Source organism: Thermothelomyces heterothallicus, assembly GCF_042370625.1.
Source record: "Thermothelomyces heterothallicus CBS 202.75 unplaced genomic scaffold P884_scaffold_1, whole genome shotgun sequence".
Lineage (NCBI taxonomy): Eukaryota > Fungi > Ascomycota > Sordariomycetes > Sordariales > Chaetomiaceae > Thermothelomyces > Thermothelomyces heterothallicus.
The window spans coordinates 3,005,231-3,030,589 of NW_027192562.1; the positions used below are offsets into that span (position 1 = coordinate 3,005,231).

General features: G+C 54.5%; 10 protein-coding genes across 10 annotated transcripts; 4 read left to right on the forward strand and 6 right to left on the reverse strand.

Moving 5' to 3' along the window:
• Positions 1-1,178: 1,178 nt before the first annotated feature.
• On the reverse strand, positions 1,179-8,429 carry P884DRAFT_190650 (NUC071 domain-containing protein; the record flags this gene model as incomplete). The annotated part of the gene is made up of 2 exons (XM_069437531.1): positions 1,179-3,656; positions 3,783-8,429. 2 exons carry the CDS (start codon positions 8,427-8,429, stop codon positions 1,179-1,181), a joined length of 7,125 nt encoding a protein of 2,374 aa, XP_069302205.1.
• A 627-nt stretch (positions 8,430-9,056) lies between these two features.
• On the forward strand, positions 9,057-12,067 carry P884DRAFT_326629 (eukaryotic translation initiation factor 3 subunit 8 N-terminus-domain-containing protein). The gene is made up of 3 exons (XM_069445486.1): positions 9,057-9,545; positions 9,595-10,586; positions 10,643-12,067. The coding sequence occupies exons 1-3, from the start codon at positions 9,200-9,202 to the stop codon at positions 11,903-11,905; spliced, it is 2,601 nt and encodes an 866-aa protein (XP_069302206.1). The 5' UTR covers positions 9,057-9,199; the 3' UTR covers positions 11,906-12,067.
• A 387-nt stretch (positions 12,068-12,454) lies between these two features.
• Positions 12,455-13,556, reverse strand: P884DRAFT_235412 (40S ribosomal protein uS11). Its single transcript, XM_069439947.1, has 5 exons — positions 13,391-13,556; positions 13,311-13,333; positions 13,226-13,257; positions 12,944-13,104; positions 12,455-12,884 (listed from the first exon to the last, which is right to left on the reverse strand). The coding sequence occupies exons 1-5, from the start codon at positions 13,476-13,478 to the stop codon at positions 12,733-12,735; spliced, it is 456 nt and encodes a 151-aa protein (XP_069302207.1). The 5' UTR covers positions 13,479-13,556; the 3' UTR covers positions 12,455-12,732.
• Positions 13,557-14,192: 636 nt separating this feature from the next.
• On the forward strand, positions 14,193-15,380 carry P884DRAFT_13845 (60S ribosomal protein uL30). The gene is made up of 3 exons (XM_069437227.1): positions 14,193-14,446; positions 14,634-14,800; positions 14,858-15,380. Exons 1-3 carry the CDS (start codon positions 14,303-14,305, stop codon positions 15,315-15,317), a joined length of 771 nt encoding a protein of 256 aa, XP_069302208.1. The 5' UTR covers positions 14,193-14,302; the 3' UTR covers positions 15,318-15,380.
• Positions 15,381-15,664: 284 nt separating this feature from the next.
• On the reverse strand, positions 15,665-16,272 carry P884DRAFT_274467 (uncharacterized protein; the record flags this gene model as incomplete). The annotated part of the gene is made up of 2 exons (XM_069442723.1): positions 15,665-16,063; positions 16,123-16,272. 2 exons carry the CDS (start codon positions 16,270-16,272, stop codon positions 15,665-15,667), a joined length of 549 nt encoding a protein of 182 aa, XP_069302209.1.
• A 1,062-nt stretch (positions 16,273-17,334) lies between these two features.
• P884DRAFT_274468 (uncharacterized protein) lies at positions 17,335-18,918 on the reverse strand (the record flags this gene model as incomplete). Its single annotated transcript, XM_069442724.1, has 5 exons — positions 17,335-17,501; positions 17,556-17,640; positions 17,705-18,393; positions 18,449-18,704; positions 18,760-18,918. The coding sequence occupies 5 exons, from the start codon at positions 18,916-18,918 to the stop codon at positions 17,335-17,337; spliced, it is 1,356 nt and encodes a 451-aa protein (XP_069302210.1).
• On the reverse strand, positions 18,778-19,415 carry P884DRAFT_254228 (uncharacterized protein). Its single transcript, XM_069440877.1, has 2 exons — positions 19,229-19,415; positions 18,778-19,178 (listed from the first exon to the last, which is right to left on the reverse strand). The coding sequence occupies exon 2, from the start codon at positions 19,157-19,159 to the stop codon at positions 18,959-18,961; it is 201 nt and encodes a 66-aa protein (XP_069302211.1). The 5' UTR covers positions 19,160-19,178; positions 19,229-19,415; the 3' UTR covers positions 18,778-18,958.
• Positions 19,416-20,721: 1,306 nt separating this feature from the next.
• Positions 20,722-21,260, forward strand: P884DRAFT_188490 (40S ribosomal protein eS19; the record flags this gene model as incomplete). The annotated part of the gene is made up of 3 exons (XM_069437366.1): positions 20,722-20,767; positions 20,839-21,144; positions 21,205-21,260. Coding segments are annotated over 3 exons (408 nt in total), but the record flags the coding sequence as incomplete, so codon positions are not given.
• Positions 21,261-22,085: 825 nt separating this feature from the next.
• On the forward strand, positions 22,086-22,462 carry P884DRAFT_254232 (uncharacterized protein). The gene has a single exon (XM_069440878.1). It carries the CDS (start codon positions 22,229-22,231, stop codon positions 22,454-22,456), a length of 228 nt encoding a protein of 75 aa, XP_069302213.1. The 5' UTR covers positions 22,086-22,228; the 3' UTR covers positions 22,457-22,462.
• Positions 22,463-23,184: 722 nt separating this feature from the next.
• On the reverse strand, positions 23,185-25,342 carry P884DRAFT_235426 (aspartic peptidase domain-containing protein). Its single transcript, XM_069439948.1, has 3 exons — positions 24,695-25,342; positions 23,721-24,629; positions 23,185-23,650 (listed from the first exon to the last, which is right to left on the reverse strand). The coding sequence occupies exons 1-3, from the start codon at positions 24,900-24,902 to the stop codon at positions 23,298-23,300; spliced, it is 1,470 nt and encodes a 489-aa protein (XP_069302214.1). The 5' UTR covers positions 24,903-25,342; the 3' UTR covers positions 23,185-23,297.
• Between the last annotated feature and the right edge of the window lie 17 nt (positions 25,343-25,359).

The window sequence follows — 25,359 nt, forward strand, 5'->3', positions numbered from 1 at the left end:
AGGCCGAGCGCCGGGCAGCATCTCAAACGAGGAAAAGTGCAACATAACCAAGGTTGTAAAGAGAGCAAAGAACTCCGTACTGTTGCTCTACAATACAAAAGAAGAAGGCTGAGGTGGGAGCTTAAGTTGGAGCTTCAGATCTTGATCGGAACTACAGGTAGTATGCATTGGCATCTTGCCCTCAGACTGTGCATGCCAAGCCCCCGCCCCCTTGCAGGAGGTAGTACCTGGGCTACTTCGTACCTCCCGAGATGTATGAAATCTGTAATCCTGCATGTAATTCATACATACGGAATCTAAGCTTCCCGAGCGTTGCGCCAACTTCCAGGACTTACACTACTTTACAGTACAGTACGTACTATTTATGACAAAGAGGCCAACCTCACAAGGAAGTTGGCCCCTGGCCCGACAGCCCCACGCAACGGCCGATGTGTCCCTTGCATCTTCCCAACGAGACCTTGAACTACAGGCCCGATTCCTTGCGTTCTCTCAAAAGGGAAACCGCCATGTTGTTCAATGCATGAACGCATTGAACGCAATCTCTTGCGACCGCTACAAGCAAGCGCCGAATCAGCCCTGACACCTCAGCCAGCTTCCAGCTCGGTTCCCACGGGTTCCCACCTTGTTGGTTGGCCGCTCCAGAACACTTCGTGCTCCTTGTGCATCTTTTTTGTCTTTCCCAAAGATAGGCGCATTACTTTGCCATCTTGACAGCCGCGACAGATATGCTTCATTGTACCTCAGTTCGCTAGCAAAACGTAAGGATTTGGTGCTGAACCATGTCCATGCTTCATATTCGAGCCATTACTCTCATCATCCTTGAACACTCCGTACATAGAGAGATGTTACAGTATGCCTTGCTGCCCAAGATACAGGATACACCAGCCCCTCTTAACTGCTTGGGAAGGAGAAACGCCCAGAACCGCAACTTCAGATAAAAAAAGATAAAAAGGAAAAAAAAAAGATAAAAACCTTGTTTGCGCTGCTTCGTTGCGACCCGAACCGCTTGCCGAAATCCTGGGGAGCAGATCAAACAATCTGATGTCCGTCCCGCGCTTGACGCTTAATTTTTTTTAATCTATCCATCCGTTTCCATGTTTGCTGTGTCAGGGTCCCGTTTCTTGGTTTTCTTCATAGCAACAGTCCGAACTCCGGGTTGAACCAACCTCGACTTTTGTCTAGGCAAAGTTATCCTGTCTGTCAACCCAGATGTCCTCCAACTCGTTGAAGCTGGAGAAGTGGATAGGGCGGTGTTGGTCGCTGTAAAAGGGCAAGGGAGTGTCCAGTTTGACATGGATGGCCTTCTTCTCCAGCCCGCCAAAGGCGCTGCCCATGAAGCTGTAGTTCCACTTGCCGTTGTCCGGGACCAAGAAAAAGCCCTTGAATTTGTCGCTAAGCAGAAGCTGTCGCCTCTCGCCCATGGTTGTCGAGAAACCCTGGGGTTGGTCGCTTCCGAGGTCTTTGTTTTCCGCGCCCCATTTGTAGCCCTGAGGAGTGAGAGCCCAGGCAGAGAGTGACACGCTGCCCGGCGTAAACGATACCGCCACCGTCAAAGTGGTCTGCTCATTCCATGTGGGATGGGCATCAACCAGCCTGGCGTGGTTCGTGACGTCCATCGCGGACATGTAAGGGAGCTCGTTGCCGGACATGGTATGGATGAGGCCGAGGGGTTCCATATCCTTAAGCAGCTCGTGCTGAGGGAGATGCTGTGGCAGCTGGACGTTCCTCAGGCCACCAATCTGCGGCACCATAACGATGCACTTGATCTCTTTGACCTGATCGTTGTCGGCTGGGGAGGAACCGTAGAGATAGCCAGCCACCTGCACACGGAGATCCGCAATGGTGATGAACTTCTTGAGAATGTTCTTCGGCATCACATACGTGATGTCATCCACATCGCTGTCCACCGGAGCCACATACATGTTATTAGCTCTCGTGCGCAGGTTCGACGTGGCGATGGCACGCGTGCGCCATTCCGTCTTAGAGGCGAACGTCTGCTGCTCAAACTGCGACGTCGTCGTGACAATGATCTCCTCGCCGTGCACATTCTGGGTCTTTGTTGTGACGGCCGTGAGCTGCTGCTGCTCCTGTTGCTGCTTTTCGATTTCGGCAGCTTGCTGCCTCTGCAGCGAAGGAGCCGAAATTTCCATGCCCAGGATGATGTCTCGAACTTCGCTGGTGGTCAGACTCGACACATTAACATTGTTCTTCTTGCCGTAGTCGTTAAGAATCAGATCGCGGAGCTGCATTTCCACTTTGATCCAGTCCTCGTCTGAGAGAGACGGCCAGATATGGTGGTCTTGCGTAATGACAGTCTTGTCTGGCCGAAGAATGAGCTTGGTCTTGTCCTGGTTGACATGCAGAGCTCTCAGGATGAGAATCAAGCGGGAGAACGCCGTATATGACGAGATACTCTTGAGCCACTCGTCGTATAGGTTGAAAAGCACCATTTGGGGCTCGGTGGCGCGCAGGATCATGTCACCCAGTTTCTCCACCTTCATGGCGGCCTGGAAAGGAAGTTGCAATTCCGAGGCACGGATAGAAATGTTAGGGAAATCCAGAAGATTAACCTCGAGTGGATCAAGCAAGCCTTTTCGGGTGACGATAAGCTGCTTCGGCTGCTCTTCGACCGGGAGTGACCTGATCAGGGCTGCAACTTCTTCAGCGGTCTTCCATTTTGCCAACTGACCGAGACGCTTCTGTCCGGCCCAGACACTGGTGTGGATGATCTTGAGGAAGAGTTGACCTGTTCGAGGGTTGAAGATGAAGATTGCTCCGTTGATCGGCTTTGTTGTCAAATTTCCCTCGAATGTCTTGTGAATGGTGACCCGGTACACATTGGTGTCGTCGATAAATAGCTGCGTCTGGTTGCTGAACAACTCGGAGTAATTTTGGGAGTTCAGGAACTCCTGGTTGCTCTCGGATGCGTAAAGCTGCAAGCCTTTGCGAATACGCTCACGCAACACGTAGAGCGCTGGGGTTGCCTTCATGATCTTGGCCATCGCTTGCTGGACCACGGCCTTCAAGCCAGGGAAATATTGCCCATAGGCCGAGTAGAGGTTGTACGCGAGGTCGATGCCGATCATCAGGCCCGTCGGGGAGGGGTACAGGCTCATGCTGTCAGTTGTGTAATCTAGGTACTTTGCCCTCACGTATCTCTCAATGTCGTGGGAGTCGTAGTCCCCATATCGCAGCTGAACGTCGATCCAGAACTTGCTCGTCGTGGTTGCCTCGATCACGTCCTTGTTGTCGAAAAGCAAAGATGGCCGAGTGACATTCCATTTATGGCTCGCGAACAACTGGATATCAGCGCAGGAGCTGTTCATCTTGTACGACTTTCTCGGGTGGATTGTTTCCTTCTGCACCGACTCAATGCTGAGGGCCTCGAGCTCATTATCAAAGACCTGGCAGAGGTCCATGACAACAGACTCGTGAATCTTCTGCCACAAGTGGGCACGGAAGATCTGGATGAGAGAGATCTTCAACGTAGGAATCTTTCCGTGCAAGAAGATACCTGTCAGGTCAAGCTGTACCTGGAAACCAACGTACACGTTCGCTCTGTTGATCGTTGGGGACCACCACAGAGTGAATCGTCGATTGGGAATTTGGTTCAAACCGGACCGTTGGGCGTTGGTTAACTTCTTGAATTGCATGGACTGTAACGCAAATGTTAGTCATGCTTGCCCAAAATGAGACAAATTGAGAAAATAACCGGAACAAGAAGACCATAGCAGGGCGGGTCGACATAGGAACTAGAAGAAAAGAAAGGAGGTGCGACTAACCTGTTCGAAACCAGAGGCCCTCTCCCAGAAGAGGCCTTCCCAGGACGGGAAGCCGGTGGCCTTAAAGAGGGTATGCTCGAGAATGGTTTCAACACCACCCAAAGCCTGAATCACATCCGTACGATAAGCATTGAGGTTCCACAGTTTGCCATCGTGTCTTTGACTCGTCCACCAGAACGGATTGCTCTTCATGAGCTGGTAAATCTTGAACTCGGCCCTCGCGCGGAAACCCTTGTCAAAGCTTAGGGTGCTGCGATCTTTCTGAAACAGAGTATTGATGCGGGGCAGGCCGCGGTCCCAACTGTCTTCCAAGTCTTCGAGGGTAAGTCGCCGATTTTGCTGATTTGCCTCAAGGCGCTTCTGAGAGTACTCGGTCCAGACGCGTTGAGAATCAATAAACTCGGCCTCCCATGGGACAATGTAACGGAAGATGTTGGGAATCAGCGTCTCCTCTTCATGGGACATGCCTGCGCGATAATGCGTGACGCCGACATCGGTCTGCTTGGACCAGCGTTTGTCGCTTGCCGGGATCAGAATGTGCGAACCCGAGATCATGCCAAGGCCACCAAGTTCCTTCGGCGTATAGAACACGGCAGGTGGGAAACGTGAAGGCATCTTTGAGTTCAAGCCAATCTTAACCCGGGTCTGAATCTTGGTCTCGCATTTGACGATGGTGTCAAGAAGGTTGACGGTTGAAACCGCTGCTTCGCGGTAATATGTGAACAGAGCGATCAAAGCCGTGTTCCATTTGTTCGCGATCTTGGTGAAGGTTGTCGAGCCAGATGACATGAGGATTTGGCGGATACGGTTGTTGAACTTCTGTATGTCCTCCTCTGCCACTTGGAGGAAGGCATGCGCGGTGCGCTCCTTGGTCGTGTTATCCACAAGTGACCAGACGCTGTCCTTGACCGGGAACTCGTCATTCTGATTGCGAATCTTTGGCAAAATGCGCACCTCAAACCCGCACATCGAGAACAAGAGATTCGGGTTGTCTTTGCTGTAGACGCTGACAAACGTGTCTTCCCATTCGATCGTTGTGACCGACCTTGGAAGCCGGTTCTTGAGGTCCCAGAAGACGGCTCTGCCGAGGTTCACGTCATGTCTCATCAGCCGCATACGTGAGTCCCTTGGCCAGCATTTCTTGCTCTTGTACCCAATAACGTTCTCGAAATTGGGGTCGGGCTGCTCCGTAAGAAATCGTTGAATCAAGTCCCTGGCCTCATCGGCCGTGAAGCGCAGGAACACCCAAATCTTGTCGATGTATCTCGTGTAGAGCCGGATGGGGTGCTTTGTTTCGGTCTCGCGATCCTGGAATTGGAGGAAGTCGTTCGGGTTTTGTGGAGGGCCCGCAATCTCGCTCGCCCGCTGAGGGCCAAGAATAAGAAGATCAAGGATCAAGCCATAGTACTGGAAGACGAAAGCCGAAAACTGGAGGCCGCGGATCATGCCATAGCTGTTGACGTGGCTCATGTCCTTGTAAGTCAACGTAACGTTATTCTTAGCAGTGATGTAATCGGCCAGGTTGTGGTCCATGATCAGTCGCAAAAGCGAGTTGAGCAGTGTCAACTCGATCTTTTCGTAGACCTTCGACAACTGCGTCTCAATCATGACATTGCACTCTCCGTTCGCCGTCTCCCAGACCTTGTCGAGATTGTTGATGCCCTGCGCCCATTTGTAGACGAGAAGTGGCGGAACTTCGGAATCAGACGGCTTGACCCACGCGGGGAACAGGTGGCGCTGGTCGGCCTGATACCAGAGATACTGGTCGAGGTATGCGTCACTAATTTTTTCGATGGGCTCGATGTCATAAACAGGATTGATGGTGCTGTAGTTGTCGTTCATGTCAATTCCAACTTCCTTGAAGGCGCGTTGGGTGAGAAGAAAGCGCTTGATCCGCTCCAGGGTGGTACCGGGACTGTCGTAGGCCTGTTCGATAAGGGCAAGCTCCTCTCGCTGGCTCTGATTTAGCCTGCCCTTGGTTGAGTAGGCCTCGCGCAACCGCTCAAGGGCCAGGATGAGGATCTTGGTGTCATGTTTGTATGAGACGCTTGGGAAGGGGATGGGTGAAAACTTCCTCGACTCGAGCCAATGGACGGTTGTGGTGTAGATGGCAACAGCTTCTTCGGACGAGACATAAGGGCCATCCTTCATGTGGTTGTGCTGTCTCTCCTGCTCGGCCTTGAGCCACAGTCGAGTGAGCCGGCCCACGTTCTTTTTGGCCACAGTCTTGTCGACGGTGGCACCTCTCCGAATACGCTCTCGATTGTAGTGTGCAACCGAAATCCACCAATCTGCCTTCGCCTTGACATATCTCAAGATGATGTTCTCAATCGCCGCAGGCAAGCCAGGCACCTTCCAAGGAATGTTGCTTTTCCAGCATCTCCAAGCCTCGGAGAGGTGTTGGAGAACCGTATTGACCTTGTTTTGCTTGATTCCTTCCGGCATCATATCCATCAGGTCGGCCATGACCGAAGCCCGCAACTCAAGGTCGAAGTGCGACTCAACACGCTGCTTTGTCACCGTCTTGGCGACCCCCTTGCTGTGACGTCCCTCAAACTGACGGGAAAGGAGATTTCCGAGCCAGCGCTCCAGCAGCGGAATGATGCCCCGCATGAAGAACAACCAAACTCTCCAAGCCGGAGCCCAGAAGCCACAGCCGGGCCCTTTGCCGACAGCATCGGTGTTGAACCGGTAGTAGATCAAATGCTTGAGATCCTTGCAGGAGCGAATCTGATGCATGAGCTTGTACTTGTAACGGTACATGCCCGTCAGCTGCCCGACATGGTTGAAGGCGTAGAGGATACCGTCAGCAAGTTGGAAGGCGTCAATATTGCCAAGCCGGTACTGAACCTGAGCATCCACAATGAGCTTGGTCAGGCGAAGAATTTCGCGCATTAGGTGAAAGGCGTTTCCAAAGCGTGACTTTTTCCGTTCCTTGGTTGTCAATGTCTTGACGGGCTTCAAATTGAAATTGTAGTCGAGATGGAGGTAAGTCAGGTTCTTGCGATGGATCAGAAGATTGAGCATGTTGAAGCCCTGGCGGCAGACTTGAAGTCCAGCTTCAACCCAATCGATTGTCGTCTGCTGGAAAAACTTTGTCTGTTTCAAAGTCCTGAGCAGACTTTGCTTCTGCATCGACTTGGGCCTCTTCTTATGCAGCTCATTGAGCACGTAGGTTTTGAGGAGCTTCTGGTACGAAACCCGCACCTTGACTGGCTGCTTGGGGGGGCAATGCTCCAAGTACCAGTGCTTAATGAGGGGGACGTCTTGGGCCCGCACCATGCGTCCGGACCGGCGATCGAACGGGTAAGGCGCCCACCACAGTTCAATGGCTGACGCCGTGTCTTCAGTGGCCAGTTCTTCGTCAGCGAGGAAAGGCTCGACTGTCGCGGGGAGCTCAAAGGCGTCATCCTCTGGCTCCTCGATGTTGCCTTGTCCAAAGAGTTCATCCTCGTGGCTCACAGCAATGTTCTTTGGCGCAACGGCACGAGACGAAATGGGATTGATGTCGGTGTCGAAGTAGAATGCGGGGAGATCAGGATCCTCGGTTTTATGGTAGACCACTTGCGGGTGAGAGTGCCAGGACAAATGCACACTCCGCGGCAGCGAGTTGTAAAGGTACGGATATGCCACACGACACTCTGTCCGAATGGGATTTCGGAAGATGATACGATCCATGGCGTTGAACTCTCCGAAGTCCTCGTCGTTGGGGTCGATATCCTTGTAGAGCGGCTCGAAGCGAGGACCGCCCGGCAATGCCACGTTCAGAGCTTTGCCTGTCAAAAAGCTTTTCAGCTCGAAAAGGTAAAAGTAATTTGGGTCCACAACCTCGGAAACCAACGGCCGGCTCAGACGGTACAGGTTGGCCATCTGAGGCAGTGTGAGGTTCCATCGCTTGTAGCTAGGCCCGTTGACGTGTGGCGTGTCGAGCAGCGGTTGATGGTCGTAAAACCATTCGTAGACTGCCGCCTCTTCTTCCTCGTCGAGGTCCATCTGAATAGGTTCGAGAGGCTCGACATCCTCAATATTCTCGGACCAAGACAAGGGAGGTTCTTCGTCATCGAACGGCGGAAACCGCATTCGTTTGAAGAGTCTTCTGTCTCTCTTCTCCTTCCGCATAGTACTCCACATAGTAGCCCATTGGGCGAAGAAGACGGGCTCGATGACGCGCGGTATCTCGTTGACGAGGGTCAAGCAGCCGTTAACGTGGTACAGCACCTTAACCTCCCGAGCTGACTCCCATGGCATGGGCATGTTCTCCAGCAACTTTAGGACCGCGTGCGGCATAAACTTCAAGGCGCCGAGATAGCTGCGCTTGTCGCTAGTGTACTTCTTCTGCGATACGTCACCGATGTCCTTGACGATTTTGCGCAGGTGTTCCGGTGGCATGTCGGCCTTCTGCGTCTCAACAAAGCCACCTTTCCTCTTCTCGCCAAACCGGTTGCGTTGCGATCGAAGCCATTCCTTCTTCTTCTGCGCAAACTTCGCAATCTGAGGATCTGTTGGAGGACGGTAGCCCGGCGGCGGCGGCGCGGGGATTGCGGGAGGAGGAGGAAGCGATGAAGGAGGACCCGGCGGAGGAGGAGTTGGCGGCGGCGGAGGTGGTCCCCAGCCTGGGGGAGGCGGTGGTGGTGGATATGAAGACATGCTTAACACCCAAGAGGGATGTTACGCCCAGATGCAAAAAAGCGTGCTGAATGGCCGCGCTATTGGCGACGGTGATAGTCAAGGAGGACTGGAGTTGGAGCAAGGCTCCATGAATGAATCGTCCCTAGCAGTATTAAGATGGTAATGGCCTGTCTGTGGTGTGATAATGCGATGAAGCCAAAACTTGGCTCTTGCTTAACACAGAAAATCTCGAGCTCTCGCGAAGCACGGAGGTGGCGCGAAGTGCGACCGCGCAGCACCGGCAGATCCCCGGATTATTTAACCCCGATAAAAGCATGTCAGAATGCACTGCAAGTAATGCATAACGTGAGTCGGAGACCGTAATGCGTATATCGCGTAAAACGATCGGATAGCGCTCACGTGATTAACCACGTGATCAAAACGAACTTTGAAGTGTACTGCAGGGGAGCGTGCTGAATGTTTTAGCTTCATTCAAACTGTTGTGTTAGTAAACTAGCTGTCTGCGGCCTTTGATATGCAACGCTTTACGGTTGCTGTTGGTGTTTGATCGCAACACTGCCGTTTGTTGCGGCCGCGAGTGGAGAAGGGATCTTGGTTGGTACCGAGAGTTCCAGTCACTGAGCCCCAAATCGCCCCACCAAGAAAATCACCATTCACTGAAAAATATTCGACCCCTCCTCCACTTAGGTTTCGCACTGCAACTGTTCGGGTCAGACTGGGGCGTACCGTGAAGCAATCAACGACAATCAATCTTGACTACACGCGCGTTTTAGGAACTGATTCTCACCATGTCTCGGTTCTTCCGTGGCGGCGACGACAGCTCGACCGAGAGCAGCTCCGACGAGGAGGAGCTGTACACCACCTCCGAGGAAGAGGAGGAAGAGGATCAAGAGCAGGAGGAGTCCTCTGAGGAGGAAGAGGAGGAGGAGTCTACCGACGAAGATGAAGGTCCCAAAAAGACGGGCTTGTCCCGCTTTCTTGTCGATCAGGCAGAGTCGGAGAGCGAGGAGAGCGACGAGGAGGGTACAACCAAGGTCAAGAGTGCCAAGGATAAGCGATATGACGAACTGGAGGCGACTATCACAAGCATTCAAAATCGCCAAAAGATTGATGATTGGGGTTCCATTGCAACCGGTACGCCCTTAGCCCAAACTCCCTAGGATATCGTTCTAACGAGACTCAGAGTTCGACAAGCTCAACCGTCAGGTTGTCAAATTATTAGACGGCGGCAAGGCTCCGAAGTCGTATATCAAGTGCATCGCCGAGTTGGAAGATTTCTTGAACGAGACTCTGGCGAAACAAAAGGTCACTCCCAAGAACAAAAAGCTGAATGCCACAAATGCGCGCGGCCTCAACGCTGTCAAACAACGCATCAAGAAGAACAACAAAGACTACCAAGACCAGATTGATGCGTTTAGAAAGGACCGTGATGCATTCATGGAATCGTCGGACGAGGAGGAAGCTCCGCTTCCAAAACCCTCCAAGGTTCGGTTCGAACAGGAGGCAGCTGTCTCTGAGGAGGCGGCAGAGGATGAGGATAAGGGTTTCTCGAGAGTCGACAAGCGTGGCAAGGCCGTTCCTTTCTCGCCTGAGAGCATTCAAAAGCATCTCCGTGCTATCATCGAGTCAAGAGGCAGAAAGAACACCGACCGCCTGGAGCAGATCAGGATCATGGAGGAACTCAACAAGGTTGCCGAAACTCCCTATCTCAAGATTCGGGTTCTGCAGACTCTGGTTTCCGCCCGATTTGATCTCGGGTCTGGTACAACAACCTCAATGCCTTTGGAGCACTGGAAGGCTGCGGAAAGGGAATTGGCCGCCTTGCTCACCCTCCTCGAAACTCATAAGGATCACGTGGTGATTGAAGGCGCAGAGGAGTGGGAAGACGATGACAAGACTCCGGTTCTTGGCCCCGATGACAAGTACATCAAGGTTCCCGGCAGCGTGGTCTCCTACATCGAGCGCCTGGACGACGAACTCACTCGCTCCCTGCAAAACATCGATCCTCACACTTCGGAGTATATTGAGAGACTGACGGATGAGGCATCCCTGTACAATCTCGTTTTGCGGGGCCTGCTTTACTACGAGACCGTTCGTAAGGATCCTTCACTAGAAGTTCCCCAGGAGAGCCTGAACCGAATCATCCAACGGCGCCTGGACCACGTCTACTTCAAGGTATGTGACGCCGGGCGGTCCTCGTCTTAACTGGAGCTTCTACTAACATGTAACAGCCTTCTCAGGTAGTGAAGATTCTGGAGGAGAACGCATGGAAACAAGTGCAGGACGGCGTTGATTCTGCGATCACTCCGCGTGGCTTGTCGGGCGATGCTGGCCAGCTCATCCACACCCTCTGCAACTACTTGTTCAACAACAGCGAAGGCATCATCCGTGCTCGGGCCATGCTTTGCCAGATTTACTTCCTGGCCTTGCACGACGAGTACTACAAAGCCCGTGACATGATGCTTACCTCTCACCTGCAAGAGAGCATCGCCAACTTCGATATCGCCACCCAAATTCTGTACAACCGGACACTCGTCCAGGTTGGCCTCTGCGCCTTCCGAAAGGGCCTAGTGTATGATGCTCAAAATACTCTCCAGGACATTTGTGGCAGTGGGCGTCAAAAGGAGCTTCTTGCTCAAGGCGTTATGATCCAGCGTTACAGCCAGGTTAGTCCCGAGCAAGAACGTCTGGAGAAGCAACGGCAGTTACCCTTCCACATGCACATCAACCTCGAGCTCTTGGAGTGCGTCTACTTGACGTGCAGCATGCTCCTCGAAATTCCGCTCTTGGCCCAGATTGGGTCCTCTCCGGATATCAAGAAGCGCGTCATCAGCAAGACATACCGCCGCATGCTAGAATACCATGAGCGCCAAATCTTCACCGGCCCGCCCGAGAATACTCGTGACCACGTCATGCAAGCGTCCAAGGCTCTCGCGGCTGGTGAATGGAAGAAGGCTACCCACTTCATTCACAGCATCAAGATCTGGGATCTCATGCCGAGCGCAGACGAGATCAAGGCGATGCTTGCCAAGCAGATTCAGGAGGAAGGTCTTCGGACCTACCTCTTCACATACGCCCCCTTCTACGACACTTTGGCCATTGAGACGCTGAGCACCATGTTCGAGCTTGATTCGGCCAAGGTTGCTGCTGTTGTAAGCAAGATGATCAGCCATGAGGAGCTCGCCGCTGCTCTTGACCAGGTCACCAATACTGTCATCTTCCGCAAGGGTGTGGAGCTCAGCCGCCTTCAGAGCCTGGCTTTGGCGCTCTCCGACAAGGCAAGCGCCCTCATCGAAACGAACGAGCGTACGCTCGAGGTCAGGACACAAGGGTCGGCAAATGCCTTCAGCAGGAAAGATGGCAGGCAAGGTGGCCAGAGGGCAGGTGGTCAACGGAGTGGCAGGAGCGGTGCGAGGACTGGCGGCAATGCTCAGCGGCAGGCCGGGGGTACACAGTTTACGGGAGGTGCCTTGGGTGCTGCAGTGCGTGGTTAGGTTCTGGACGACGGGACTATATGACTTTCGTATGCTATTGCATTAGGGCTTGGGCATTTTACGTATCAAGATTGGTCCTCGGTGTGCTATAACGCTTTGCGTCACGGTAGACCAGGTAAATGCGAGCACAAACAGATTCCTCAAAGGAGCTTTTTTTCTGCCATACGTCGGTATTGATCAATCCCTTGTATGCTATCTTTGCTCTCTGTGGTTATGATCTCCAGGTCCGAGTCTTCTGCGTGTTAAGTATTCAAACAACCCGTACAATCTTTTCCTGAAGTTCAACGCTTGATAAGATAAAGAGCTAGGTGAGGTTTAGGGAGCGGTCTAACTCCCACAGGAGTCCTAAGTCAAAGATATCCTTCCATCCTAGGAGGCAGTTCTGGCGCACTGCTCTTACCAGCACTTGGTTGCTAAATATTGTCGATATTGGGAGGAAATGGGCCAGTGACACCGGGTGGTGAGAGCAAAGGGTTTAGCATCTCACAGTAAACTGAAGGCCAAGATATCCGGTTGGTAAGGCACTTGCAACAGATATCAGGCGGCACGGTGGTCATTGGGTTATTTTGGGGAAAAAAAAAAACCGGAAGACTGGGAGCTGCTGGTGACCTCGACGCAAGGCAGCGTTGTTCCGGGCTACCTCTGTAGCTCCGTCTTGATTCTCTATTTCAAGTGCTGCAGATGTGCCATAAGCAACATGTGACAAACGCCAGGATGTGGAGACCAGGCAATCTTAAGCCGTTCCCCTCGTAGTTGTCAATACCACAGCAAAAACCCAAATGAGAACCGGATTCTCCCCAGCAGCGCACCCACCAGTCCCTGCAAAATCAGAGACGACGACCACGGCGACCACCCTTGCGGCGGGTCGAATCGGAGGGAGTAGGAGTAACGTCCTCAATGCGGCCAATCTTCATGCCGGAGCGAGCCAGCGCGCGGAGAGCGGACTGGGCGCCAGGGCCGGGGGTCTTAGTGCCGTTGCCTTGAAAACAAGGTGTTAGCGCGCATTCAGGATCCAAAGGACCTTGCGTCAAAACATACCACCGGTGGCACGGATCTTGATATGGAGGGCAGTGATGCCAAGCTCCTTGCAGCGGGCCGCAACATCCTGGGCAGCCAACATAGCAGCGTAGGGAGAGGACTCATCGCGGTCGGCCTTGACCTTCATACCACCAGTAACACGGCAGATGGTTTCACGGCCGCTGGAATCACCCAGAATGTTAGCCTAAGAACCATCTCTCATAGATGATATGCGGGGCCCAGAGTCGCGCTGCGGCTCTTTTCCTCCGCATTCAACGTCGGACGATTGGACGGCGTACGAACCTGAGATCGGTAACGTGAACGAAGGTGTCGTTCTTGGCGGAGTTAGCACCTGTCCAGTTCAATCTCTTTTGGAAGGGCTGCTTACGAAGCTGGCGAAGATGCGGGCAACTGCGAACAAGCTGTCAGCGAAATGTTCGGCATCGGCAAGACGGACGAAGCACTCACCGCCGAAAACCAGTTCACCCTCCCGGACCTGGGGGCCCAGAGAAATGTTCTCCTGCGCAGGGCGAGCGGCTCTCTTGGGGGGGGCCATCTTGACTGTGATCCGGTGGTCTTGGGACTTGCGGTTGATGTTCGTCGAAATGTTCCACTCGATCAGTCGGAATTTTGTTGGGTGCGGTCAAGATGCCCTACACGGTTAGGCGGTAAAGGGGTGCAGAAAGCGGGGTTGGGAGGAAATTTGGCTCAAGCCCTAAGTACCTCCGTACCTCAGCCCCACTTGCCGCCAATACCTCGAGCTTTTTCTCGTGCCCACCAAGTGAATTTTCCGCTCCTCGATCCTCGCGCACCGAGAAGACGACAACTTCATCAACGGCGTTAAGGTCGACAACCCAAAAAAGATGGCTTCCACGTATGCCTCACCCCTTTCTTTCTATTCTGAAATGGTATCGTCGCGTGTCACTTGACGAGATTCTGCAGGTTGGGCGTAGTCCTCTCAGTGGATGCCTTTCCCGGCTTTCGATTGAACCGAGAAATGCTCCAGCTCGACCCCTCTCGCGATTCTCCCTCTTTCCTCCAGGCTTAGCTACTCTGCGGCTTGTAGACTGAGAGATGTTTCGCGGGGTGTTGGGGCTGAAGGTTCTACCTTCTCCCTTAAATTCAGTGCCGCTTGGTCCGAGCCGTTGAAAAGACGACATGTCTTGGCGGGTGCTCCGGGTTCAATGCGTGCAAAACCTCTTGGGCGCTGTCCAAGGTGTGTGACGAGATGGTACTCTGCCCAAGGCGTTGGAGCCGTCCTCGGGGCGCTGGTGCTAAGGGCTTCCCATCAGTCGTCAACTTTGGGCAATCGAGTCAGCCACGAGAGAATGTCGCACTTTCGCAGCAATTCTCCACCGGCGCTCTACCACATACCGCGGTATGTCGGACTACGTACTAACCTTAACATGCAGGACCGTCCCGACTCAGAACGATGTTCTCGTTCCTGAGACTCTCCTGAAGAAGCGCAAGTCGCAGGAGAAGGCCCGCGCCGAGCGCGCTGCCGAGCTGGAGAAGCGGAAGAAGGTTAGTTCACTCTTGAGTTGCGAGCGCCCGGGAACGACATGATGCACAACATACCTAGCGACTAGACCCAGGTCAATGCTGTTGCTAAACTTAATACCATCTTTCGGGTCTGATCGAGTTTTCTGGGGAATTTTTTTGCAACACTAATTCTGCCTGGTTTTGGGCAATGCTAATTCCATGACTGCAGGCCAACAAGGAGAAGCGTGGCGTCATCTTCAAGCGTGCTGAGAAGTACGTGAAGGAGTACCGCGACGCTGAGCGCGAGAAGATCCGTCTTGCTCGTCTTGCCAAGCAGGAAGGCTCTTTCTATATTCCTGCTGAGGCCAAGTTGATCTTCGTCATCCGCATCAAGGGGTAAGGCAACGTCCTGTCTTGAGCAAACTGTCGCTCATTGGCTAACTCGCGTCGCAGTATCAACAAGATCCCACCCAAGCCTCGCAAGATCCTTCAGCTTCTCCGCCTTCTCCAGATCAACAACGGTGTCTTCGTTCGTGTCACCAAGGCCACCGCTGAGATGATCAAGATTGTTGAGCCGTGGGTTGCTTATGGCTACCCCAACCTGAAGAGCGTCAGGGAGCTCATCTACAAGCGCGGATACGGCAAGGTCAACGGTCAACGCATCGCCCTTACCGATAACTCCATCATCGAGGAGAACCTCGGCAAGTACGGCATCATCTGCATGGAGGATCTTATTCACGAGATCTACACCGTCGGCCCCAACTTCAAGCAGGCATCCAACTTCCTGTGGCCTTTCAAGCTCAGCAACCCTACTGGTGGCTTCCGCCCCCGCAAGTTCAAGCACTTCATTGAGGGTGGTGACCTTGGCAATCGGGAGGAGCACATCAACGCCCTCATCCGGCAGATGAACTAAAAATTAGACTTGGGTGGTTTTACGGTTTTTGTCTCGGTCATGGGTAGTGGAATGGGTGCTCGGCGTTTAACGTGACAGCCAGGGTGGCGCACAGGGAATGAATCAACATGATGCTGTTTTTACACATCACACCTCCTTCACCCTTAGGACAAGTGATCTAGTCTGCTTCCCGTTGGCCATGGGACAGCCGAATACTACAAAGTCGCCGGCGCGGTTTGATTCATAACCTGTGAATGCCCCTACATGCCCCCGTATCTGATATCTGCATATTGTACAACGCCCTATGTTTGTCGCATCTATGGCCGTTCTCAGTTGGCTCCATGCGTCTATAAAAGATGTCGCTAGTGTCATATTTTGATATCAAAGCTTGTACCGCACCCACAGCTGCTCGTCGCCAAGGGATTGTCCACGATCTTGAACTGCGATCCAATGAGCTCCATCGTAAAATCGACCTTGCTGCCCTTCAGGAGCTGCAGCGAAGGAAGGTCGAGTATGATTTTTGGCGCCGTCAGGTCCCCGGGTGAGGAGCTACCGTCGGGTGCATAGGTGAAAATCGTGTCGTCCTCGTGAACGGTGGCCAAGTCATCTGCCTCCTCTGCGGGGGGAAGCGACTCCTTGGAGGGGAGTGATGGGGGCAGTGTCACAAGTTTCATTAGGTATTGAAAACCGTGGCAGCCGCCACTCTCAACCTGGATTCGGAGGGCGAGGTTCGGGTTCGAATCTTTGGTCATTATTTCGGAGAGGCGCTGAGCCACCGACTGTTAGCTCATTGTCCAACAAGGGAGCGTATCCAGGGGAGAAGTACCTTCGCTGCGCGCGGCGTGATCTCCAGCATCATCTCGTCGCCATCTTCGTCAACTTGCGGGTTGAATATGGCGTGCGTCGCGCGACATGCAGCGGAAGTGCTAAAGGTCCGAGAGGAAGAGTCTGGTGACCTTGTCTGCAGCTGTGTCATCGTGCAGCGTGACGTTGAACTCCTCCATGATGGTCTGCCGCTGGGGGGGCGAAGGGTGAGTAGTTGGCGAGGCGGGTCTGCCGCCCTCTTTGTTGACACAAGGCGATAGGGGAGAACAGAAAGTGCCCGGGTAGCATGAGAAGACACAGGCAGGAGGAGGTCCAGGATGGGAAGCCCGCCCCAGCCGCTCTGTCGGCGCAGGCTGAGCTGGACGAAGAGGCTAGCGGGGGCAGGCGCGTTCGCGCATCGTATTCGCGACATTGGAATTTTTTTCAAAGGGTTCAATCGTATGTGTTTTGTCGCAACCCGAGCTCCCGTGCCGTCGATCATGGAATGTTGGAATCGGTGCTCCGTACTCTTCGGGTCGGCTGCCGAGCGGTTTTTGCAGACTCGGAGGCTAGTAGACAAGCGAAAATTCGGCATGATGTCAGCTCCGAGGCGATGCTGGGTCCCTGACAGCCCGGGCTAAAGTGGGGCTCGCTACCCCACGAAAAGCATCCCCTGCACTCTAATCCGTACTCTATAGTTAATCCGAACGGAGTACGAAGAATCCGTAAGGGAGAGTGCAGTCAGTACGTAAAGCAGCTAACAGGTGTAGCACTCTGTCTCATCGTGCAACCTGCATACCTGATGTACGATTCAGGTTCTACGCACCTTTTCGCGTAGATATGTTCCTACTTTGTTTAAGGTATCTTTGAATCTTGGGCTCTGCAGACTTACAAGTTGGTGCCTACCAGTACTTCGGTCTCGGCTCGATGCTCCCAACTCCAAACAAAACACCTCTTTGCCGAAGATTCTGCCACGAGTCAACCGATATAATCACGCTGAAGGATTCGTGGCAGTGGTGAAACAGTTGAATGAGTATGTTCCACCCTTCTACAAATCTACCTAAGCAAACGGGTCACAAAATCGGTATCGAACAATACCTTGCGGTGTTGGTCATAGTTGAAGAAGATACGGTCAAGAGCTTCCATGACCTGACCGCTTTCCCTTGGACTTCTCCGAAATCGCACACGACAACCAGCAATGGATCCGTTAACATGGGTCGGTGCCGAGTTCTGTTCACTCAAAAATGGAAAACAGCTGGGAACCGTCACTAGGGCAGGGTCCCGAATCGAGACTGCCATCTCCAGGCAGGATGCAAGTTTTCCCATCCTCGTTCACTGGCGCAAACGCGAAGCTTGTCTGTCCGATAAACGGGAACAGTTGGTTTCCGTCCGTTTCGCCGTCTAGAACACCGTCAGTGCCACGAATCTGGTGTACAATATGCGGTTAGTACGCACTGCCATCAGCGCGACCTCCGCACGAAAAGATGGTCACGGTATCACCCGGTTGTCGTCTTCCGTCGAAGCTAATGCAGCCCTGCGTCTGTACAATAGCGAGTCAGCTCGCAGCACCTCACACCCTCTCTGTCATCATCTCGGCAACCTACCAACGCGCTCACAATCAGGGCGGCAGGCCGGTTTGGATTCGGCGTGTTGTGTTTGCCCTCGGTGATGACATCCCATTTCTCGTTAGGGGCTCCAGTGCAGTCCACCAGCGAGACGGGGATCAGGTTCTGGCGGAAGTCGCCCGCCGTTGGGTCGACGAAGAGACACTGACCGTTCGGCGCACGGATCGACACGCCGCTAAAGGCTCGTTTCGCCGTCGCGTCTCGCTGATGCGATTCTGCCGCCGCCGTCGGCTGCAGGATCCCCCCAGCCCGCGACACCGGTACCGGGTCTGTGGGGTTCACTGTCAGAATGGTTCCGGGCCCGGCACTCCCTTCGCCACCGCCGCCGCCTGCTGTCGGAGCTGGTGTTGTCGTCGGAGCTGCAGTGCTTTCCCCGCTCTGTGTCGGGAGCACAGTCACAGTCCGAGTAGATCTTGCGCAGGTCGAAGTGGAGTGACCCTTCTTGTTGCGGCCGTTCTTGTTGTTGACCTTGATAGTGTTGTTGCCGCCCTCGCCTGCTGCGTCACCGAAGGTAAAGAGTTGAGAAGCATCACTGTTATCGCACCGGGCAATTTCGATATCTCCGTCCTTGACGACGACACAAGATCCCACTCGGTTCCGCGGTTGAAGAGAAAGGGGACCAGTACCGCCGCTGAAGGCGAATAGCTGAGAGTCGGTCACCTCTCCTTCTAGAGGAACGTTAGCATGTCGAAGCCGGGCAAATCTCCTCCAGAGGCTACTCACCGCCGCCAGCACGGCCACCACACGAAGACAGCAGAACCTGGCTCCCCGCCTGCTGGCGCGGGTCAAAATTCAGGCAGGTCTGGGTAAGGGTGTTGACAATGAGCATGACGTTGTCGCCCTTGACATGTCTTCCGGCGGTGACGATGTTCCAGCCTTGTCCGCCGGTCGACCCGCAATCGGCGACTTGAACCGGTGTCACATTGGCGCGGAAGTTGCCCGAAAGTCCATCAACGAAGAGACATTTGCCATCTGACGTCTAGAGGCTTTATTTAATATGCTTCGGTTTGGCCGTCCGTCTGCAGGAGTCTCACCTTGATCTGGACATTAGAGAACGCTCGAGTGGTACTGTTGTCGCGCTGGTGAGCCTCTACTGCGGCTCCTTCATCCAACGAGTCGACTACCCGGTGTCGAAAAGGAGTGGCACAAACAAGGGCTGCACAGGCTAGCAGGGAGAAAGGAGCGAAAACCATAGTGTCGACGAAGAGAAGTGGCAATGGAAAAATGGCCTAGTTAAGAGTCGCCAAAAGGCCGAGAAGAGAATGGATGCCTGCCCAGCAAGCAAGGTAAAGAAAGGAAAGAAATGTGGGAAGGTAAGGAGTGACGCTGTTCACAAATCCCACATCGACAACAACAACCGAGAGACTGGTTGTCGGGAGACTCGACCAACGGTGACGACCGCATGGGACAAGTGACACTTATTATTAGCTTCATTCTCCGGGACTTTAAGGCGCTAGCCCAGGTGTCAGTGTGCTTCTTCAACGTTCCAACGGGAACTTCTACCTGTCACTAGCTCCTTATTCGGGGTTTCATGTTCTCCATTGACATGCACGCTCATCACATGGCCGCCTCCTGCCTAAATCGGGAGGCCGGGGTGCAGATGGAGGTCGAAGGCACGCGCCCGGCTAGATCGGCTCGGCGCAAACCACTTGGTCTTCCTCATTTAAATGGGCTTCGTAGTGTAGGGGGTATCAACGATGACATACTCCGTACGAGTACCCTAGAACGGCGGAGTGCGGTAAAGAGATCCACGCCATGGGGTCATGCATGCAGGTCCCTGGCCGTCTTCGGGGGGGATTTATCTGAGCACGACGGGATTTTTGACCAGCAATTTCAGCTCACGAGACCCCTGCGGCGCATCTCCCGGCGCCAGCATGCAGTTTTCCGAGCTTAAGCTCCAGGAGGCGGGAACGTGAAACAGTGCCTGTCAAGGGGGCGCCAAGGCCAGCCCAACAGGCCTTCAGTACCACGCTGTGCGGTGCGCAAGAGGGATGACAGGAGCCGCAATCGTCTCATGTTTGGGGGGGCTAGAGGGGTTATTTGCATGCGCTTGTCCACTCAAGAATGCGTGTGCCGCTTTTTTCCGCTTTCGCGCTTCTCTCCAACCTGACGGGCGGCGAGTTGGAGATCATGACAATCTCCCGCCCTGCTGTCTCGTACAGGGTACCACATCCTCGTTCTCCGAAAACGCCGTTGTTCTCGAATGCGAACCTGCGGCCTACGTTTTCGCTGAGGTAATCATGATCTTGATTTCCCACCTGAAACTTAAGCTCGGTCTTTGTATTGGTCGAGAACTTAATGTTCGAAAACTGCTCCCCAAGCTACTGTCTTTGAGGAGACGACTTGATCGATGGTCCAGCTGCTGATCGCTCCATTTTGGGAACCTCGGTGGGGGAGTGGGGTGCAGGGGGGTCTTCTTGCTCCGTTGCGGGTAAGGGCTCAAAGGGTTAGGGTTACTGCATGAACATTTGCCCATCTCGGGGCACGGCCTCATTCGAGGGCCGGAACCCTAAAAGATCTTGGCAACGGCCAAGACAGTCCCCCACTCCCAAAATTTCCCTACGACCTCAGTTGGTGACCACGGCTCGTCGACAATTAACACCATCACGAACGATCAATTCCGTCATCTCCGCCAAATTTCCATAAACCAACCGCAAAAATGCCTGGAGGTGTCACCGTTCGCGATGTCGATGTAAGTTCCTGCAGCTCTTAGCCATGAATGGCCTCTGCGACCCATACCCCGACCAATCTTTCGCTGTCCGAGTCGCCGCGAGTCTCACTGGCGGAACTCGTCCTGGCCGACGGTGATGGGCTGCTACCCATCACAGCAGCAACTTGGAAGATGAAGGGAGCAGGCGTGAGGGGGTCGAAAGATCTCTGAAGACGGAATTTTGCTAATACATGTTGCTGCCGACGAAAAGCCCCACAAGTTTGTCGGTGAGTTTTGTCGCAATCGTGGTTTGCTCGGACATGCCCAAGGCTAACATTCAACAGCGGCCTACGCGGCTTTCTTGAAGCGTCAGGGCAAGCTCCCTGTGCCCGGTTAGTTCCTCCGGTCTCGCGGTGCATCTCGACTTCGACGGAACATAGCATCTGACACGGGCGTCATGCAGGTTGGGTTGATACTGTCAAGACCGGTGTCGCCAAGGAGATGCCTCCTCAGGATATCGACTGGTACTACGTCCGTGCCGCTTCCGTTGCCCGCCATGTTTACCTGAGGAAGACCGTCGGTGTTGGCCGTCTCCGCAAGGTCCACGGCAGCGCCAAGAACCGCGGCTCTCGCCCTTCCAAGCACGTTGATGCCAGCGGTAGCGTCGACCGCAAGATCCTGCAGTCCCTTGAGAAGATCCAGGTTCTTGAGAAGGACGAGGAGAAGGGCGGCCGCCGCATCACCCAGCAGGGTCAGCGTGATCTTGACCGTGAGTTGCCCTTTTCTTGGTTTCACTGCGGTGCTGGCGTTCTCACGCAGAGATCTATAGGGATTGCGCAAACCGTTGCCGAGGCTGAGGAGGAGGAGGCGGAGGATGACGAGTAAGGGCATCTCCTTGAAGGGGCTGCTCGCGTATCCCTGCGTTCTTGGCTGGACGGGGGGGTTCGTTGGGGTTAGTATCAGAGCTAAAAGACACCTCGTGGGTTGGGTCTGGTCATGATTCCCGGTAGCATCTGGTTTAGGCGTCATAAAAGGGATTGCTGGCTTGCTTGATCATTTGAGCCTGGCCTGGTCTACCTCCGCAGTCAGTTAACCTCAATGGTGTGTTGACTTCGACCTGCGAGCCTGGTGCTCTGACCACTGCTGGTTTCGGCCATCTCGACGTGAAAATGCGCGGTGCTTAATCGCTGCTGACTGAATTTCAGCCTCCCTGGACCTAATTTTGAATTCCTATCTTGAACCTTCGTACATGCGCTCTTGCGGCGACTCTCGCCCGGCCTCTCTCTTTCGCCCACTGTCTCTCACCCGCATTCTCTCTCACGAGCCTAAGGTTGCGTTCGGGCGCCTTTCTCTCTGCGAGATTTGGGAATGGCCCTTCTGCTAGAGAGCCATTGAACTTCTCTAAACTCGAGAACCTCTTGCACCTCGAACCCGATTCCTCGCCGCGTTTCCGGCGAGCACCTCTATCAACACCTCAATCACAAGATGGGCCGAGGCCAGATGTAAGACACCCTACTGCGCTGGAATCCTTGTTTGTGGTCCCCTTCTGTCTTTCTTCCCTCCTTAAGATGTCTCTCACCGGGACCAAGGGCCATGCCGCTAATCACAGATGACTGGTTCCTAGACTGAGAGCCGGTCATGACCCATGCTCGAAGGCCGTATTCTGGAAATACGGTTCAACACTTCGGGTCTTGAGACCATTCAAGAGATTTCGGATCGCGAGGGGGAACCTCGAAAGGGCAACGGCCGGGATCATCGTGTCTGCTACCAGGCCCGAGGTGATCACAGCTGCAATTAGCGGCTGGCAGGCGAACGAGTCTCGAGGGCAGAATGTCCTCGATAACGTCAAATACATGAAGCTCGTCCAATACTTCACCAGCATTCTGCAATTCGAGCTGCCCCGGTCCTGTCGGGATAACAACGGCCCAGCGCTACCAGAACACGGCGGACGTTTCTATGCATGCCATGTGGTGCGCAGAATCAGGGCTTTCCGTTTTCTCCGACGGCCCCGGAAATACGAATACGCTAACCTGTGTGCTAGGAGAAGAAGTTGGCCGTCTTCTGGCTCATTGCCGCCTTGAAAGCCGTGCTGGGCACGACCGACCTCCGGCGGGCACGCGAGTTGAAGGGAGCCGAGATCCCGGAAGCGTGGAGGTCGGCATCGATATTCTTGGACCACAGCCCCTGCGTGAATGTGAGTAAATGTTGGCGGCCGGACTGGGCGGTGGCGGTCTATCAAGCTAATATTAAACCGCCTCTGGGCAGTGTTGGGCATTTCTGGACAAAATCAAGCGAGCGACCGGGCTCGAGATTTACGTGGAGACACGGCCGTTCCTTGTGCAAGGCAACCGCGAAGGTGCAACGGGGTGCGACAAGTGCCTGTGCGATCGGTGCAGACGAAGGTTCGGGGGCGAGACGGGCCCAGAGGGCGCCACAACCGGCTCCAAGGAACCTAGTGCTGAGATGGAAGCAGAGAGCGGGATTTCCGACGAAGAGGATGCATCAGGGCTCGGACCAGAAGCAGACCCCGGCTTCGATGTGCGTATTGGAGATGGCATTGAGAGGAATGGTGGTGACAAGAGCCTGCCGCAATCTCCCACGGAGAGAGGACAGGAGACCGGACCGACGCCCACGAGGACTCCAAACGTAAGTACCTGAGCTGCTGCACCATTCAAACTTTTGGTCTTGTACAGGCGCTGACTCGCCTTAGAAATGGCGGAGATTCTTCGATGTCAAGACGGGTCGCCATTATGGGAAACCGGTTAGTCGCCCAACCGAGGTTACCTGAGATCCAGTAAAGTAATTCGATGCACGCTCAAAATGTTGTTCGTGTTCTGCATCCGTAAATCTACCAAATTACTGCACAATTTGAAAAGGGGGGAAAGGGGGGCCGCGGCCAGGGAAACCTGGGCTGGAACGTGTTTATATTCCCGTGAACAAGTGCAACGCGGCCGTTATTACTAAGACCCAGGTAAGCCGGTGAGCTCCTAGAGGATTACTCGCGTTATCCAGAGTAGGCCTTGTCCCCATCTGCGTGGTTGTCCCCGACGGCTGGGACACAACCGTAGTAGTACTGGTGGGAACAGCCTCCGCTTCGGTATCGTCAACTCCAGTGCTAGGAACCTGCGTAGAACTCGTGCTCTCTGCTGTCTCGCGCACTCCACACTCGCCGGTCACGACCGACAGGTCCTGCACATTACTGAGAGCCGCGGGAGACGAGCCGCAGTTGACGGCCGGTGCCATCCAGATGGAGTCGGTTTCGAGGTCAAACACCGCTGCGAGAAACTCTGTTAGCATCCGCGCAGGACGACAGCCTTCCCCGAGACACGCGCGCGCAAGACGTACTGTAGGCCGACCGCAAAAAGGTATCCCCGAGCAGGGTGAACCGGTCGCTCGCCACGATGCCGAGGAAACACGACGGCGGGTTACTGGCTACCTCGCGCGTGAGCTCCTTGTAGGGGACCCTGACCGTCACGCCGTCGAAGGCAAAGTCGAGAGTCCCGTTCAGCGCCGTCAGGGCGCAGTCGATCTTGTAGAAGCCGTTCGCGTCCGGGGCCTGCGCACCAAAGTCTCTAGCAACAGCCATGGTCAGGTTGGCGGGCAGCAGCGTCATGGTCGAGCCGCTGTCAAGGAAAACGGGCATGGCGCCGCCGTCATAAACCGTGTTCAGGCCGCTCGGGCGCGTGATGGAGAGGGACTTCATCTCGACCCAGAACCTCGGGACGCCGTCCGGGGACTGCGCCGGGGGGATGACGGGCAGCCTGGCCAACTTGCCCGCGAACTTGGACGTGTCGACGCCGCCGAACACAATGACCCCCTCTTGCGAGTCCTTGCTCCCCAGCGCAAGGGTATACGCCTTGACCCGGGTCACGTTCTGCTCCCACAGCTGGTCGACAAAGTTGGGGTACCCGGTGGCGATGCCCTTCCCGTACCCTATGCCCAGGATGCCCGAGAAGGCGTCCTCCGACGCGGTGGCGACGCCGAACTGGACGTCCTGCAGCGTCATGGGGCTTCCGGCGAGCGAGATGGTGTCGGTGAAGTAGGAGATGTTGGCAGCCCCGATCCCGTAGCGGAGCGTCCTGTTGGTTCCGAGAGAAGTGGCCGTCGAGGACTTGGTAGCGTCATATCGCCCGGCCCGTTCGCAGAAGACGGCGTCGGAGCCTGACACCGTGGTGCAGTCCGGGTTCACCCACAGCTCGAAGGACCCGGTATCCAGCTGTACAAACACGGGCTGCGGCGGCGTGCCGATGCTGACTGCGAGACGGTCAGCGGCTGACGAAACAAGAATTTGAGCGGGAAGAAAGGGAGAGGGTCGGTACGCTGAGCATAGTAGGCGACGTCGGAGCGATTCGCTAGCTGTAGCTGGATGCCTCGCTTATCCGAGAAGCGGTCGACTTTGGTAGAGTGAACGATGGGGAGGTGAACACAACCCACGTCGTGGGCGAGCTGTTGAAGAGCGGCGGTGGCATGGCAGCAAAGCAAGCCTACGAGCAACACCAGTGCTGAGAAAAGGGCGGGAATGGCCATTGCTAGCAATGGCTCTCGACGGTGGACTACCTCGATATCCCGTGCATGGACTGCTGTGGCAAGGCTACGGGCCTAGACCTTGAATCCGAGAAGAAAAAGGAGAAGGGGGAGAAGAAAGAGAAGAGAGGACGTGCTAAACGCCGGCCAGCCGATGATGCTACGAAACCAGATGACGAAAGAAAACAAAGAAGCAACGAGAAGTCAGGCAGGCCGAGTTCCCAGGCCGGCCCCTGGCGTTTGACCACACCGAGTGCTCCAGGCGTACAACAGGTGGAAACGGGAAGGGGAAGGGAGGGAAAGGGTGAGAAAAGAAAGAGCGCTAAAACAGAAAAGAGATGCGAGAAACAAAAATTGACAACACCAAAAGCAAAAGAAAAGAAAATCAAGCAGGAAGTAAACACCAAAAGCAGTAGAGGAGAGACGAAACAGAAAAAAAAAAAGAAACGGAGCCCGCAGT

Bases quoted from the DNA above. Each gene is read 5' to 3' on its own strand.
- P884DRAFT_13845 (XM_069437227.1), top strand. From the start codon at position 14,303: ATGTCGGACTACGTACTAACCTTAACATGCAGGACCGTCCCGACTCAG. The intron at 14,447-14,633 runs GTTAGTTCACTC...CCATGACTGCAG, and splicing joins AGCTGGAGAAGCGGAAGAAG to GCCAACAAGGAGAAGCGTGG. The intron at 14,801-14,857 runs GTAAGGCAACGT...CTCGCGTCGCAG, and splicing joins TTCGTCATCCGCATCAAGGG to TATCAACAAGATCCCACCCA.
- P884DRAFT_326629 (XM_069445486.1), top strand. From the start codon at position 9,200: ATGTCTCGGTTCTTCCGTGGCGGCGACGACAGCTCGACCGAGAGCAGC. The intron at 9,546-9,594 runs GTACGCCCTTAG...AACGAGACTCAG, and splicing joins TTGGGGTTCCATTGCAACCG to AGTTCGACAAGCTCAACCGT. The intron at 10,587-10,642 runs GTATGTGACGCC...AACATGTAACAG, and splicing joins TGGACCACGTCTACTTCAAG to CCTTCTCAGGTAGTGAAGAT.
- P884DRAFT_254228 (XM_069440877.1), bottom strand. From the start codon at position 19,159: ATGAAGCTAATAATAAGTGTCACTTGTCCCATGCGGTCGTCACCGTTG.
- P884DRAFT_254232 (XM_069440878.1), top strand. From the start codon at position 22,229: ATGAAGCTCGTCCAATACTTCACCAGCATTCTGCAATTCGAGCTGCCC.
- P884DRAFT_235412 (XM_069439947.1), bottom strand. From the start codon at position 13,478: ATGGCCCCCCCCAAGAGAGCCGCTCGCCCTGCGCAGGAGAACATTTCT. The intron at 13,105-13,225 runs GTTCGTACGCCG...GGGTGATTCCAG, and splicing joins GTTCACGTTACCGATCTCAG to CGGCCGTGAAACCATCTGCC. The intron at 12,885-12,943 runs GTATGTTTTGAC...CTTGTTTTCAAG, and splicing joins CAAGATCCGTGCCACCGGTG to GCAACGGCACTAAGACCCCC.
- P884DRAFT_235426 (XM_069439948.1), bottom strand. From the start codon at position 24,902: ATGGCCATTCCCGCCCTTTTCTCAGCACTGGTGTTGCTCGTAGGCTTG. The intron at 24,630-24,694 runs GTACCGACCCTC...ACCGTCTCGCAG, and splicing joins CGTCGCCTACTATGCTCAGC to TCAGCATCGGCACGCCGCCG. The intron at 23,651-23,720 runs GTACGTCTTGCG...AGTTTCTCGCAG, and splicing joins CTTTTTGCGGTCGGCCTACA to CGGTGTTTGACCTCGAAACC.